The sequence below is a fragment of the Syngnathus leptorhynchus genome, chromosome 1 (genome assembly GCF_054491065.1).
Source record: "Syngnathus leptorhynchus isolate UIUO chromosome 1, UIUO_Slep, whole genome shotgun sequence".
NCBI classification, from domain to species: Eukaryota; Metazoa; Chordata; class Actinopteri; order Syngnathiformes; family Syngnathidae; genus Syngnathus; species Syngnathus leptorhynchus.
The window spans coordinates 9,909,886-9,926,238 of record NC_141195.1 but is presented as its reverse complement, the minus strand read 5'-3'; the positions used below and the strand labels follow the sequence as shown (position 1 = coordinate 9,926,238).

Sequence of the window (16,353 nt, the reverse complement as noted above, 5' to 3'; positions counted from 1 at the left end):
ATGCACTTTTTTTTTTTGCAAATCAGTTTATTAAATCTGTTTATTTACAGGCTTTTGCATTAGCAGAGTTGTCTGCTGCACTTTCGCTCGGCATTCCTGTAAGCCTTTTGTTGCTCACATTCTCCACTTGCTTGCACCCCGAGGAAGAAGCAACACAGGTGGAAGTTGACCTTTCCATCAATGGCTTGTACCACAAAATATGGCTTGCTCAAAGTCTACGTGAACAGAAACTGAAACATGGGTGAGGATGAAGAATATGAAACAGCAACATCAAGAAACAGCATTCCTTGGTTAACTGGTGACTTGATCTCTGGATCATATTTAAATAGCACATCCTCCTCATTCATAGCATTGTCAGTTCGAATTCCAGCAGTGATCTTTTGCACAAGGAATCACGTAAACATTACAAACAGACAACAGCCACCATATTGGCATAAGTTCATGCTAAAAAATGAAGGAAATGCAATCCTTTTTAATGGATTCATTCTGGAGCCATTTGAAAGAGTTGAGTTGCTATGTGCTGCGCAAGGCCAAGCTTGCTAAAAGCAAAGGAACTCATGCTTTATGTATAAAGTAAGTTGGGGTAACCTGATTTCCATCTTTGTTCTTGGATTAAAATACTGCTGACATTACTCTCATCTTGTACAATATATTTAAAAGGCGGAAAAGCTACTTAAAAAGTCAACGTGAAGCCCACTTAATTTACTCGAGGTGCTTACTTTTTAAACAGAAAAACGTGATAGTCCAAGGAGAAAGGCCAGCAACCCCTTCCCTCCCACAACAAAATAAATCAGGAACAAGAATGGTTCAGAACAAATGACAGCATGCTCCGAAGGGGCACGTCGATAAAGCTACATTGCAACACTGCAAGATGATCGATCTGCATCCCAAAAAACAATGGCTATATTTCATAGTTTATGTATCTCGAGGGCTGTGCTGGCATGTCCTCTAAACAATGATTTGTGTAAAAACAACCAAGCAGAGAAACCTTTATAATAATCCAAAAATTGGGGGGAAAGCAAAAGATAAAAAGTTGGTGAGCTAAGCTTTAAAAAAAAGCACAACTATAAAGTGAGCTCTTGATTATTATTGCTGAGGGATGGCCCTCACTGCACCTCCTCTTTGCTAGTCTTTGCTTGAAGAGATGGAGTGAGGTGTTCCTTGTAAAGGGATCATCACAGTGAGTCCAGGCGTTCATTGTCACAGTGTCTCGACAGAAGAAGGAAGGGCTTGGGGGAGATGCTTTTTCCTGTGGAGGAGGTGTCCCACTCCAGTGGGAAGAATTTTGGAGCAATGTAGTGTTGTATGTCTGCTCCCCCCGCCCTCCCCCTCCTTCCTTCCAGTGGCCCCTAGGTCCAAATTATCTGTGCTGTCGGAACCCTTGGGTACCGTCGGGGCTGCTTGGCTGTCGGACCGCATGATTGTTGGATCTCGTGTCTTCTGAAGGCAACGTAGAATTGATGCGACCCGCCCTGGAGGAAAGACAGAAGAGGTGAATATTTCTATGTACGTTCATCATATTGAGAGAGCAGAAATTGTAAATAGCACCCGTAGACCGGAAAGTAAGTAGTTGCCAAAACCCGATTCAGGAGTTGCAGTGCTTAGATAACGCAATTTTTTTCTTGTCTCGTGACTAATAGACATTTATTTACCTGTCTGCACCATTCTTATCCTGGGCCGACTCCTCCGGAGAAGCACTCCCCAAAATTCTTTTCCGGGCCTCGGCGTACTCCGCCTCACGCTGTGCCAGGGACTTGACCTGCGGCGTCGGCCTGTTCTGGTTCAGGGGCGACCCCAGCGACCCGTTGTTTGCGGGCCGCTTCAAGATGCGAATCTGAGGTGGCGGCGCTGCCGGTAGAGAGTCGTCCTGGATGACCATGGCTGTCTTCAGTGATGAGCGTGGAGAACAATGGTGGTTACTTGATTCTCTAGAAACGGCAGTCAGCAAATTAAAACTTGCAAATGTCAGCTTCCTTGAATGGCGGAAAATTTGTGAGAATTGTGAAATAATCTTAATCCAAGAAGGCAATATTATTAATAATAATAATAATAATAAAACCCCTGGATACAGTTAAAGAAATGATAGGAAATTACATTCATACTACTTTAACCCAACTTCAACAAATATAGTTCAATTATCTTACTGTTCTCTCTGGCTGATTCTTAGTTTCTCCTCTAACCGTTTATCCATTTCCTGCGGAAGGAAAACACAAATTCATGTAAACTTATTAGTCCAATAGGGACTTTGATGGCAGGGAGGAAAAATAAAAGAGTGTGAAGGGTATAGAGCAGTGGTTCTTAACATGGGTTCGGTGAGTCGGTCTCAGGAGTTCGACAGACCCTCCATTGTGATTTGCCAGCATGCAATTTGTTGTCAGTTCATGCATTGTGTTGGTATTGTTCTTTGAACAAGGTGATGTTCATGCACGGCTCATTTTGTGCACTAGTAAAAAAAAACACATCTATGTCTAGAATTTTAAAAAAAAAATCACTAACAAGGGCTTCATATGAAACTGGTGGGGTTCGGTACCTCCAACAAGGTTAAGAACCACTGGTATAGAGCAAGTCTCTGAGTGGAAGGAAAGCAGGGTTGAGTTACAAGCTATTTATACATTGGTTACACCGGGGCAGCTGTCAAGTCGGGCATGAAAGTGCACAGCTCACGAACATTAACCGTATCAAGCCGTCATGAGGCAGAGTTGTTGTTGTTTTTGTTTTTTTTCGATGACAACTGGGATATTTGGGCAGTAATGACGTGAGACGTCGCGCCGCTGTCTAGCCACTTCCGGCTAGCAGCGCCTTCGCGGGCCGCGTTGATGACGTCATCGATTAGCGCTAAGCTAACTTTGGCTGTAAACTTAATCGCTAGGGACCGTCGTTAGATGGCTAATTGGCCACTTCCCAAACATCTTGCCAACGGTACACTGTCACTGTGAGCCGTCAAACTTGTCAAATTTAGTTATTTGTAAAGGAACTTCAACAAGACAAGGCGCTAATACAATTACATTAATTTGGCGATCGTGAAAAGTTGGGTCCGCGCTGAATAAATCGGAGTTAACATGTGCGGGTGTCGGTGTCGTGTAAATTACAATTATGAAGCCTTCGCTTTGAGCGTGTACTACCAATACAAAAGTAGAATCAGAAGAGGTAGCTGGTACAAGAACATCCAAAGGTAAACTGACACGAACCGGCGTCTACATTTTATTTTCCATGCCAGCCATAGCAGCATTAGCATTAGCTAAAGGAAGAAACGAAAACTTAGTCGCCGAATTTGACTCGCACGATAACCGGCCCCCTTCGAGATAGGTTACGAACAAGTCCGTAAAAAAATAACCCGGTATCTTGACGAGCTTGCTTGGGTATAGCCAAGCTGCCGCGCCACCCGCTTGGTGTTAGCTCGCTAACTTTGTCGATGCTAATGCGCTAGCACGAGCCACATTGTTGGCCCGCGGGACTTGGGACACACCAGAAGCTTTCCGAGATAGTCTCGCAACGACACCGAATTAAAGTCTCTGGCACGGCGTTGGCATAAGAATCAATGTCAGGGTTGTCTTGTCTTGCTTTACCCCGTTATCAGCCGCTTCCTCCCAACTTTCCGCGACCTCTTCATCCATGTTTCATGTTGCTGAAGACACGCTGTTCCGCGGCTGCTGCACAGCCGGGTCCGCCTCTCTACCCACAGACACGTCACCGTGACGGCTTCCCCCACGGCGTGGTGAAACTCCCCAGTCTACCCTACTTGCCGATTGTGATCTACGTACGGTAGTTGTCGGCTTACGAGTCTAGGCACGGCGCGAAATCAGGGGCGTTTCTACACCCCTGGGGAGCGCCATGCAAGAAGGACCCTTTAGGACCCCATCCGCAAAAAACAGACAGACAGATCAAATATAATCTTTATTTAATGATTGGCACATAAAACCAATAGCAAATGAGCTACATCACATATATACGTAGTGTAAAGTTTTACAAGTTAGAGGCCAAATTTTCCCAGAAATTTTTCATAAATTGAAAATCATGCCTTTTAAACTTTTAGCGTCCCATAGAATGGAAGCACGCAAATGAACAATTTAAGCTACAGAAGAAATCATGGGCTCAATCAATAGACAAAAAATATTGTAAACCCATTCAAGAACCCACCTTTAGACAGACACACTTGTGGAATGTTATTCAATCTTATCTTAGTTTGTTTCATTTCAAACTATTCAACAAGCATGAATGGCTTGAATATATATTTTTTAAATTGTAGTTGTTTGAAAATTTTGACCAGTCAATCACATTGTATAAAGAATAGCCAATTGCAAAAGCCAATTTATAGAATATTTGTTAGGTCTCGCTAGCTCTCGTGAAATAAGAGGTGGAGCGTTAGCACTCACTCGGCTGTCAATCAATCGATAATCAAGGAAAGCGTTTGACTAGAACGTTGTTTTTCCTCTGTTTTTCCATGTCCAAACTTGAAGGCTGGAGGCTCCACATCGGCTGCTGGTCGTCTATCTGCACATCTCGGAAGGTACCTCCCCATTTTGTTTGCCTCCTAATCTTAAATGTAGAAGGTCGTGTCATATATGACTTCAAATAGTCCAAAATGATATCAAGGGACATTTTAATTGGTCATTTCCCAAATGAATAATGTCCTGATGATTATTTGGGCCACAGTGAAAAGAAACAAAATAATTGCTCTACAATTATTTAAGTTACATGTCAATGTAAGAAGTATAGTTTTGAAAAATGTACTTTCATTTGAACTTAAAAAGTATATTTATTGTATTGGCACACATGAAAAGTGAAAGTGTACCACTGACTTGAATCTAAAAAAAAAAAAAATTGTGTTAGTTGGTAGTGTTATGTTCTTGAGGAGCTGATGTGCGTTGTCATCTTGTCATGGCACACCAGGGAGAAGGTGAGCACATGCAAGCAGCTGACATCCCTCAAAAAGCCCAAGTGCCAGGTACTGCACAATATCATCATCACACTCGTCTGGATGTGTTTTTTCATGACATTGATGCAAACCAAGTTAGTCAGAAACATATATTTAACTAACTTGCTTTACGTCAGTGTCATGGGAAAAACTTGTCCAAAAATGAGTGGTGGTGGTGGTACTGTGCAGTACTTGGCACTTAGGTTTTGTCCCAGATGTTTGCACTGTTTGCATGTGCTCACCTTCTCCCTAGTGCCTGCCAGTGACATCGTACCTGAGCGAACTCATCAAGCACTTAAACTGCGTCCATGCAGGCAGGCAGGGCCTTTTCAAACTTCTTCTCTGTTCAATAAATTGTTCAAGTGGAATGTGAGTCTTTGTGATTTATGAGCAAATTTGCTCATTTGAAGTCTTTCATGCTTGGTGGTCACTGCACTGGCAAAGTACTGTTTGAAAACCCAAGTGTCCACTGCTACGTTCTCAGCCTTGAGGTGAGCGTCACTGCAACAGAGCCAAGTCTTTGACTGCTTCTCTCTGTCTGTCTCCACATGAGTCCAAGTGATGCAATTGGAGACAGAGAGAAGCAGTCAAACACTTGGCTCTGTTCAGTGGCTGAAGGCAAACACTCAACTCAAAGCTGAAAAGAACCTTCCAACCTGCCCATTTGCCGACAGCCAATCAGAATGCAGCGTTTGCACATGCGACCAATCAGATTGCTTCGTTTTTAGAAAACCACGCCCACTCGGAGTCTAACCACTCACAGGGCACTCTATTTGAGTATCCACACCCACTTTTCAACCAACCACAGCCTTTCATTCTCATTGCTCCACCCAGTTCTAGAGCACTCAACCAATCATGAAGCAGTATTCCAGGCTTGATTCCGCTCCATTTGTCAAAAAAATTCTCCAGAAAAATATCCATAAAAAAAAAAACCTCCAGAAATTTTATTTTTATTTATTTTTTTAGTTTTGTTGTGATGTTCGAAAATGAAGTGTTGAAAGTTTGTTATTTGTAAGAAAGCTTTATTTCTTTTGCAGAGTAAACATTCAATCACAAAAAAGTAACAAGTTTGATGGCAGTCTGCTCATTGCCGAGTGGTGAAATGAATGAGTGAAGAGTAGTCGGCCAGTGGGACGAGTATTACTCCATGCCTGGACCTGAAACAAAGAGATTGGTAAGAAACAGCTAAGTCAACGTTTTGTGCAGAAAATGTTTTGACATGAAACATACCACTGCGCAAGTAGAATTGTTCATGGCACCTAGTATTGCAAGCTGCATGACCAGGAAGCTGATTGGTTCTTTGCTGCATGACCCAGGAAGTTGATTTTGGTCCTTGCTGCCTGTTAGAAAATAGGAGTAAAATTATTGGAATCAAGATAATAGCATTTAAACTGCCTCACTTCTCAGGTTGCCTTAGAGCTGAGTAAGTAACAAGAACCAAAGTGCTGTTGGTATGCGGCTTTGCTCTGGTCCTCTGCGAGCAGGTACTTGATGGTGCTCCACACTGGACACAAAAAAAAAAAAAACAGATTCAAATTTGAAACATGTTTGCTTAAATGTCATTTACTTTCCTTCTCTTACCAGCAGAGGGCTCTTCAGGCAGCATGGACCCAGGTGAACGAGCTCAGAGGCTGAAGACAAATTGTGGCTGGCAGGCTTTTCACTTTCTGGACCAGGATTTGCCACCTCTGCCTGGAAAGAAAAAGGAACATTGACACACCTCGATTTAAGTTTACTGCTTTTATTTTTCACTGTAGACTAAGCAGCCGGTCGCTGGTCCACAGGCAGAGTTCCTGAAATGTTGTCAAGACTCTCCAGGGTAGACTCCTGCACACAACACAAACGGGGGAGCCATCAAGCTGCCATTTAGTACATTTTATTTGAGCATCAACTCTGAAAATGGAGGCCACCTTAAGGAACCTCTGCATGGTTTTGGAGGGCTGGTTCCTTTGTCCAGCAGGTGGCAGATTTTCCAACTGCATCCTTACTGGAAAAACGTGTCAGCACGTCGGACAAGAGGTTTATTATGCCACAGGTTCAAAACGTTGTAGATCCATGGTGCAGAAACTAAGTCCTTTGGCACCACCTGGTGGACAAAATAAAGAACCTGCTGAAATGTTTGACGTGTCATTTGGACGCGTGCGTGTTTCACCAGTGATGAATGGAGGGCAGCGCCCGATGGAAGTCTCTCCAACCACAGCTTGCTGGTCTGAACTGTAACGTTAAAATCGTTCTGCTTTTACATCTTCAGCCTAACAAGCAAATTGGGCTCTGCAACGTGTTGAGCAAGACTAGCCCTACCTGCAAGTGTCATGAAGCCATGCAAGGCAGCCATCTTCGACCCTGCAGACAAAAGAAAAATAAATGTTTGCTTTTGTCAATTTGATAAGATGCCTTGCTAATAAAAATCTTTTTGCCATTTTTGCAGTCAATCTGTTCCCTCTGTTCCAGATGCAGGCCTGTGGACAGAAATGAGAAGACAATTAGAAGCAGTCGATTGAAAGAGTTTACTTTAAAACTCACAGAAGTCAGTCGGCCATGACTGGGTCGTTTTAAAGATTGGCACCTGCAGACACAAAGTAGAAAATTAACACGAATGCATCAAAATATTTGAGTTATTCATTCTCTGGTGGATTTATGCAAACGCTACTTTGTCTACTTACCTTCGGCCAAACGGCGCTGTCGTCCAGACGTTGCTAAATGTTTGTGCAAAAATGGTGTTAGTGCTCATAACAACGGGAGGAGCACTTGCCCGCCTGAGTTTCCGCAGAAAGTACAGGCGGCGCTGAGCCTTCTTCGCCAGCGACGCAGTGTTGGTGGTCCAGGAGAGGTCCTCACTGATGTGCACCCCCAGGAATCTGGTGCTACTCACTCTCTCCACCACAGCTCCGTCGACGGTCAGCGGCAGGTGGTGGGCGTGACCCTTCCGGAAGTCAATTATAATCTCCTTGGTCTTGTTGACGTTCAGCAGAAAGTTGTTGTCCCTGCACCAAGCGGCCAAAAGGTCGACCTCCGATCTGTAGTGAGTCTCGTCGCCACCGGTGATCAGACCCACCACAGTCGTGTCGTCGGCATATTTCAGCACGTGGTTGCTGCTGTAGGTCGCAGTGCAGTCATGCGTCAGCAGGGTGAAGAGCAGCGGACTGAGCACGCAGCCTTGAGGGGCCCCCGTGCTCAGCGTGATGCTGCCGGAGACACTGTCGCCCACACGCACTACTTGAGGCCTCTGACAGAGGAAGTCCAGTAGCCAGTTGCAAAGGGAGGTACTGAGGCCCAGCTTGTCAAGTTTGCAAATGAGACGCTGTGGAACAATGGTGTTGAATGCAGAACTGAAGTCCACAAACAGCAATCTCACATACGAGTCCCTGTTCTCCAGGTGGGTGAGGGCAGAGCAGATGGCATCCTCAGAGGACCGATTGGGTCGGAAGGCAAACTGGAAGGGGTCCACGGTGGGGGGGAAGAACAGATCTGACGTGCGCCAAGACAAGCCTCTCAAAGCACTTCATGACGATGGGGGTCAATGCCACAGGGCGGTAGTCATTGAAGCAGGAGGGAGCAGGATTTTTCGGCACAGGTATGATGGTGGCAGCCTTGAAGCAAGACGGGACGACGGCCTGCCGCAGGGAAATGTTAAAGATGTCCGTGAAGACATCCATCAGCTCCTCAGCGCAGTCCTTCAGCGCCCGTCCCGGGATGTTGTCCGGGCCCGCCGCCTTACGGGTGTTGATAGCAGCAAGCGTCCTCCTCACACTAACGGCAGAGAGGCAGGGAACGCTGCTCTAGTGTGGCTTATTCATTATTTAATTTAAACTATTTCAACTAAAGTCTCATATCAGCAGTCTTCACACATTAAAAACACTCAATAAAGCACATGGAATCAAAAACTTGTTTTCGATCGTGCGTACCACTTTGTTCCGAATCAAACCTTTTAACTCCAGAGTTGCTCTTCCTTTACTGATGACCTCCTGCTTCGACCAAAACTCCATAGTTGAAAATCGTTTGAATATGTAATCCTCCATTGTAAAACGAAATGTTAAAAACAGGGGGAAAAAAAACCCGAATGTAAAACGAAATAAATGGACGACTGCTCCTCAGTTGCAAACTACCAGCTTGCACTGCATATTTATTGGACCAGCAGTGTGTTTATATTTATTGCATTGTGAACTCTGTTTTTCTGTTTGTCTTCCTCTTTTTAAACGTCATGAGCTGTTTGACAACTGATTTTCCCCAGAGGGGACAATAGAGATTTCAATCAATCAATCAATCAATCAATCAATCAATCAATCAATCAATCAATCAATGTAAATTTGAAATGGAGATCTCTTATTCTACAGATAGGCGCATGAAGCCTTGCCTCCTCTGACCGCATGTCCCTGGTGTGCATATACAGTAAGCGTGAATGTGTTATTTATTTGACTACAATGTGGCCTGCTGGCGACCAGTCCACAGTGTACCTAGCTTTTCATCCAAAGTGGTCAGGAACAGAGATGGATTTAATTGTCATTTATTTTGCCAAAGTAAAATTGACGATCATTAAATGTTCACATTAACTGCTTACTACGATTCGTACGGACTAGAAAATAACAAAGGATGATGATTAAATCGTATCAAATCAATGAAATATATAGTCTGAGTTCCACTATATGAGGGTAGGTTGAATAAAAGTAAGCCACTGTGTCTGCTATAACATCAGAAGTGTCAGGAAATTGGAGTGTGGCCTTATATGAGTGGAGTGTCGCCTTCCTTCACTACAATACTGATGGAGCTCTTGATGTTTTTCAGTTTGTCACTGTCAAAGCTGACCAATAAGACGCTGGAGCCAGCTGTGGTAGGAGTGAACATGGCGGTGGCTGTAGCTTCCTGTTTGGGGCCCACACGTCCAATCCTGCCACAAGAACAGAACAAGCTCAAGTTGAGTCATGCATGCATCCATTTTTTTTTCTCATCTAGCGCTTATCCTAATGACGATAAGAAAATGGACCACATCCCAGTATTTGGACAACTATGTGATTATTCTTGCAAACAGCAAGTGTCAATACATACTTGAGTGTTACGGGCTTGCCATCAACCAGACCAGCACCCGCGACGGTGAAGCTACAATCCCGAAGCGCCTCCGGCAACGGGTTTGCCATGGTCAGCCTCACCGACACCAGCTGCTTGACCTTGGCTTCTCCTAGCAGCTGCACAGGCACATGTAATAAAAGGCTAATGCTTCACAATGTGGATGGGCAATTAGATGAGATCATGTTGCCAACCTCAAGGGGACTGATTAGGAAAAGCCCATAAATTACCCACTGGTGGCTTTGTGGAATTGGCCATTCATTAGACTTCTGGATGTGTGGTTGGCTTATTGCCTGTCGTGGAGAGTCTCCAATAGTCTTTGATACCACCACCAATAAGATAAGCTCAATTTGTTGCTTGTCATTTTAAACAAAATGTTTCTAAAAGAATTGGAAAATAGTGTTGCTATGTTGGCAGCACTGAGTAGCCAATATCTTAACGCAAGAGAATCCGATGGATATGAACAAGTAGATATTAAGCCTGAAAATATTTATTGTTTGTATATTTTGGCAGGAATGTCACATACACGCGGAAACTTTTAAAATGTGAACACATCGTATATTATCATATATCAATACATCATACCTTGATTTCTACAGGAGGCTCGTCCAGCACTATAGTCTTCTCGACCTTGTGATAGTCGATGTTTTCCTTGTCGATGGTGACGGCTGACAGATGAATGAGGCGATCGGATGTGATCACTGATCCATAAGTGTCGTACTCTAGCTTAAGGTACAGTCGTCTCTCTTAAAAAAAAAAACAGAACCTGTCAAGTCCGCAATCATGAAATAGCAGTGCTGTGAAAAAATATATGCTCTTTCCTCTTCTAAAATCCATACTATATTGCAGTTTGCACATTTACACGTGTAAGGTCATCAAACAAATATAAATATCAGAGAAACATAACCCAAGTGAATGTAAAATGAATTTTTTAAGCGATTATTTGATTTATTCATTTTTGATCTGATGGTAGAATGTTCTAAAGTCATCTTAAGATGCCAATAAAATATGATTATTTGAATGACTAGCAGAAATGGGCAATTTTCCACTATATGTTTACAACGTGGCGGTTGAAGAGTTTCTCACCTTCTCCGGCGGGCAATTCCACTCTGTCCGATGCGAATCCACAGCTCCCTCCTCGCCTGCCGTTGTAACCAACAGCTTTGGCAAAGAAGAGGAGCGTACACGTCTTTGTCACCATGCAGTTGTTGGTAACAGCGATGTACACCTCAAAGTCCGAACCCACGATCATATTTTCTGCCAGCTTAATCTTCAATAAAAAGGATGACAATGATTTAGTTTGGGTGACAAAAAAAAAAAACAGGGGTAATGCATTGGCTCTTATTTACATAGTGTACCTCTATGAGGTTCCTTTTTATTATAAATAGTAAGTAAAATTTATTTTTAACATATTTATGTCAGCCATTCACTGCAATTGTATTTAGTGAAGCCCACAAAAAAAAGTTAATTGTGGATTCATTTCACAAATTAAATAGTATCTGCTAAGCACTATGAGACCAAATGAGCCAATCACAATTCCAGATGAATTCAAGTTTTGTCAACCTTGAGATGAAGGCCTGGTTGTTCCCCTCGCTGTTGAAGTTTGTTGCGATGCTGAGCCTTCTCAAACACCTTGCGCTCCTCCTTAGAACCTAACGCATCAATGGACAGCAATTGCAGTCAACGACGTTACTGCTAATCAATGCAGATTTAAAGAAAAATGTGTTTACCTTCAGGATACTTGTACTCATCTGTGATGTCTTGTCTCTCATCTGAGCCGACAGCTTTGGTGCTGATGAAGCGGCCGACGGATTTGGTCGATCCGCCGAACTTGACGTACTCTCCGCTCGACAGACGAACCAAGTCCACCACGTCGGCATTGACCTAATGCAACACAGAGGTTGATTATATCACCAAGTCTCTCTCTCTAAACTCAAAGTGCTATACCCTCATTTTGAAGGTGAGGTTAATCCAAGATTGGTTGAGCTCTTTGCGTCATCAACGATGTCGTCAACTCACCTCGGCAAAAATAAAAGGGGCGTCATACTTTTTGGTGAGCTCTCCTTCCTTAATGGCCTTCAGTGCAGCCGGACCACAACAATAAACACCTGAGCATGCACAGAAGTTGCATTGAATGTCATTAGATTGTGTAGGTGTGTGGCCATTGGATGTATTTGAAAATTCAAATTCACCGTCACTCTTCTCCTGTGGCGTCGGATCGCTGGTTTGCCACCCATCATATTCCTTGCCCAAGTCTGGACGGGTCATCCAGCTGTCCACCCAAACGTGGAAGTTCCTGCAAAGAGGATTGAGGATGAAGGTTGATAATGACAACCATCATCATCACCAGCATGCCTGGATGTGCTCTGACTCACCAGACTGAATCCTCATCTGAAATATTATTCCCTTCTTCATCGTAAAAATTTTCTATGATCAGGTTGGCGTTAGTGTCGTGGGCTGAACCAAAGTTGGTCACTACCCGACAAGGAATACCAAAGGCACGGGACACTGGGGAAAGCAGGTCAACATTGTCGATTTTATTTCTTCTGCATGTGAGCGTGTATGTTTATGTACGTGTGTGTGTGTATCCGTGTGTGTGTGTGTGTGTGTGTGTGTGCATGTCCGTGCACTACCCATTAAAATATGTAAAAATTTGACAACATGCATTTCATTTGACAGAGATAGCACACTTGTAAAAAAAAAAAAAAAAAGGATAGTGCTGTGTAATAGGAATAATGTGATTGTATCTAAGCATTTCTCTTAGAATCATCTCTGCCAAATAAGATTTAAAAAGAAAATGCTGTTAAACTGAGCTCAAAATCAAATCATGTGTGACAAACTAGAACCTATCCCAGCTGACCTTTTGCAAGACATTGTGTATCCCCTGTTTACGCAAATCTGATTTATGACCTACTGTATTTATGTACCACGTGTCTTGTTTAAAGTCAGATGGGTAGAAAATCAAGACACAACTGTATAACCTGAAAGCAGGCGGGGGACATCCTGAACTGGTTGCCAGCCAATCGCTGGGCACACATTACTATTACTATTATTACTTCTGGATTAGTTGATCAACAGTGAGAAACATACGGAAAGTTTTAGCGATCCCCTACCTGTGCAACCAACGGCAGCAAACACCCAACACTGGCCATAGCTGACCGAGCCGCTCTCCGCCCACTGGCGCAGAATGTCTCCGGTCCCGACCCACTGGCCAGGGTGAACTCCTCCGGTAAAGTCATTCCACTCACCTACCAGCACTCCGTTGTCGTCATTGCTGTTGATCTGCGGCAACAAAGGCACGAACGCTGAGTGAGAAATTAGCCATCAGTCCGAGGTGTCTCCTTCTCTTGCCAAAGTAAGCCCTGGAGAGTCACCAGTTCACCTGCGATTCTTTGACCTTTTGTAGGCTCATTAATATAGTATTGGTCCGTCCATTTTTTAAATAGTGCTCGTCCTTAGTGGGATGCCAACATGTAGAGACTTCTTAATTCTTCCTTAGCCTGAGCTACCTACCATGGCGCTCAGGACCCGAGTCACGTAGATAGGATTTCTCCGGGCTGAGCAGTCCTGATCGGCGTCCAACGCAAATTTTGGATTATCGTCCAAGATTTTCAGACAGATGTCCAGAATTCCTGCTTCAAACTGCACATAAAACAAATAAATGAATGCAAGCTCCGTTTTGCATTACATTTTAAATTATTTTTCCAGGGCTGTTTTTCTTGGAGTTTTGAACTTAGTGCAAATACAACAACCTAATGCTGCAAATTCAACAAAAGGTTACTTTCATTTTTATGATACCCACTAAAAGGTCTTGAAATACTACTGTACACAATTTGTAACAGCAGTTTTGATAAAAAAAATAAATAAAAATGGAATAAAAAAAAATGATTTGTTTAAAAAAATCACTTATGGTTGATGACTTGCATTTGCATAGACTTTAGAAAATTCTGAGAAAAACATTGATTACATAATGGGGCGTGCACACGGGCTGCTGTCGTCAAGCGATATATTGCTCCTTTTGCTGTGAACACACACACACACACACACACACACACACACACACACACACACACACACACACACACACACACACACACACACACACACACACACACACACACACACACACACACACACACACACGACACACACAGACCTGTCCAAAGTTCCACGGCGTCCCCTTGATGCGTTTGTGCGTGCCTCTGTAGATCTGGCCATGCTGCGCCAAAACGTATTCTTGCCTCTTGGCCTCGCCTCGCATGTACACGGCATCATCTGCGGAACCGTGCACACGGTCAACACTGTTACTGGGAACGCTGAACAGAAACGATGGCTTCCCCCAAGAATGTTAGTTTTACAGGGTTGTTGTTGTTGTTGCTTATGCCATCTAATAGAAAAGCATATCATTGCCTGTCCTTATATGTCAATGGCAAAGATAGATGAACACAGATACAATATATTAGTAATTAAAGGGGACGCCAAGTCATAAAATTTAGTTTCCAAAGTGAAGACAAAAAAGGAGACTGACTTCGACACCAAGCGTTGAAGAGCAAAGTGAATTGCCCTAAGGTGGTCTCCTGCCCGTTGTGGTTCACAACCAGAGAGTAGAGCCCAATGGGGGCGTTAGGGGAGGATGATATCGTGACGGACACTTTGTTGCCAGCTGGATCATGAGTGGCCGAGGCGCTCCACTCGGTGTTCATTGTGGAGTCGCTGAGCGGGAAGGAAATCTTGGTATCGGATTCTTTTTTGGGCAGTGGACCTGCAGAGTGAGCATAACAAATCGAAATCAAAACATGAAAAATTGTTCTCTGATGGTGGGCTGATTGCTTTCTGACCTGTGTGAACAATGAAGTTGAGACTGGGGTCGTTTGCTTTGAGCGTCTCGCTGTCACGTTTCAAGTAGACAAAGATAGCGAAGGCTTGTCCCCGTCGGACGATCAGACGCTCGTCTGCAAACAGCTCCGTGCGATGGCTGCTTTTGTTGCCATCGATGTTCAGGTCACAGCGTTCGATTGCCAAAACTGACACAAATATGAAATGAAAGTTATTCACTTAGTTTGGGCTATGAGCTTGTTTGTGGATTTTCCTGGTCTGCTCTCAGATCATAAAAAATGATATTCTATATAAATATATTTTCTATTTGATGTGGCATCAACCTTTTTCTACTTTGTGCTGTTTGCAATCGTTCCAATGAGAAGGAAATTGTTTTTGTTGCAAAGTAATTGTCACCAGAAAGGTTCATTCAAAGTATGTGTCATTGCTATTATCATTATCGAACATAAGCTCGCTCCCGGGAGCTCGGTTGATTAGAAACATAACGGCATATTTTACTTTTCAGATCTGGAAATGTTGGATTGCAAGTCAAATAGATGTTATAATCTGTTGATTAATTGTAGAATAGGTTTCTCCCTTTATTCCAAAACAGGTTTGTCAATACAACGATCTGCTTTCATAGAGGACTCAACAAATCTGAGAACCTTTATTGCTGAGAAATTCAGAGGATTAGGGCAATTCTGAATGACTAGATTTAAACAGCAAAAATAGTTCTAAACTAATTTGAAAAGCAATTAGTTGTCGATTGATTGCTGCACCTCTATCACATTGCCACTCTATTCTTGCAACATTACAAGTATGCTTTTACTTGTCGTTTCACACATCACTTATTCTAAAACGTAATAAGTTTATTTTGTAATCATAGCACGCCTAACACTTAATGTGGACCCGTGTGAATGCTTTTCTCTTAGCATTTCTGCAATATAATGTTGAAAACAACAGAATTGCTTGATTCTCATCAAGAAAAATGTATTGTGAGCCACATCGTGTGTCTGTCTCAGCATTCATTCACATGATATGAAACGTACATCTTTCGATGCACGATAGCATCGCTCAAAGTGTAAACGCGCGTCTCAGCTTTTCAAAAACACCCAAAATGACATTTAGTACACCTTTTTTAGCCTTCTATCTTGCAACATTAATATCCAATATCTTAAGGGTGAAAGCGTGTCTATCGGATTCCCCACAAATCGTAATTTACGACTGTTTCCCCAAATAAAGCGCAGAACGATATCCGATGTGCCCTTATACACAAATACATCATTGTATCAAACATACGCAGAAAAGCATGAATCTTTCATCTTACCTTGACTCATGATTGAGGTGTGAGCGTGCGTGTGTGCGGGTGATGTGCCTGAAGTAATGTGACAGCTCCTTGCCCTTGTGGGTATTTGAAGCCATGTGAAACCAGAGTGGGCTGTTCACATCTGACCTCATCAGCTCATAATTCTGTTTTTAGTTGGAAGGCTACAGAGGCTTGGATCACTTGAATCGCCTTGGAGAGACATTGCTTTCTTTTTGAGAATGACTTTGCTTTGATT

The 16,353-nt window shown here is 43.2% G+C and overlaps 2 protein-coding genes and 1 long non-coding RNA gene across 6 annotated transcripts; 1 reads left to right on the top strand and 2 right to left on the bottom strand.

The window, feature by feature from the left end:
• Positions 1-14: 14 nt before the first annotated feature.
• On the bottom strand, positions 15-3,839 carry LOC147061877 (SUZ RNA-binding domain-containing-like). Of its 3 annotated transcripts, none has more exons than XM_085911409.1 (5): positions 3,567-3,839; positions 2,531-2,569; positions 2,145-2,194; positions 1,653-1,928; positions 15-1,472 (listed from the first exon to the last, which is right to left on the bottom strand). In XM_085911409.1, the coding sequence occupies exons 1-5, from the start codon at positions 3,612-3,614 to the stop codon at positions 1,361-1,363; spliced, it is 525 nt and encodes a 174-aa protein (XP_085767535.1). In that variant the 5' UTR covers positions 3,615-3,839; the 3' UTR covers positions 15-1,360. The 3 variants fall into 3 exon arrangements, with proteins under 3 accessions (XP_085767535.1, XP_085767552.1, XP_085767543.1); XM_085911426.1 differs by having other exon boundaries at positions 2,497-2,569; positions 3,567-3,837; XM_085911417.1 differs by lacking the exon at positions 2,531-2,569 and having other exon boundaries at positions 3,567-3,836.
• Positions 2,784-7,325, top strand: LOC147061876 (uncharacterized). 2 transcript variants are annotated; one of them, XR_015066007.1, is made up of 4 exons: positions 2,784-4,507; positions 5,953-6,089; positions 6,323-6,399; positions 6,503-7,325. It is a non-coding gene; the product is annotated as an uncharacterized LOC147061876 (long non-coding RNA). The 2 variants fall into 2 exon arrangements; XR_015066006.1 differs by having other exon boundaries at positions 6,500-7,325.
• A 2,121-nt stretch (positions 7,326-9,446) lies between these two features.
• On the bottom strand, positions 9,447-16,128 carry LOC147061875 (protein-glutamine gamma-glutamyltransferase 2-like). Its single transcript, XM_085915443.1, has 15 exons — positions 16,119-16,128; positions 14,815-15,000; positions 14,505-14,738; positions 14,133-14,251; positions 13,490-13,618; positions 13,090-13,258; positions 12,352-12,484; positions 12,169-12,272; positions 11,996-12,084; positions 11,707-11,860; positions 11,540-11,628; positions 11,063-11,246; positions 10,562-10,722; positions 9,959-10,095; positions 9,447-9,800 (listed from the first exon to the last, which is right to left on the bottom strand). The coding sequence occupies exons 1-15, from the start codon at positions 16,126-16,128 to the stop codon at positions 9,635-9,637; spliced, it is 2,064 nt and encodes a 687-aa protein (XP_085771569.1). The 3' UTR covers positions 9,447-9,634.
• Between the last annotated feature and the right edge of the window lie 225 nt (positions 16,129-16,353).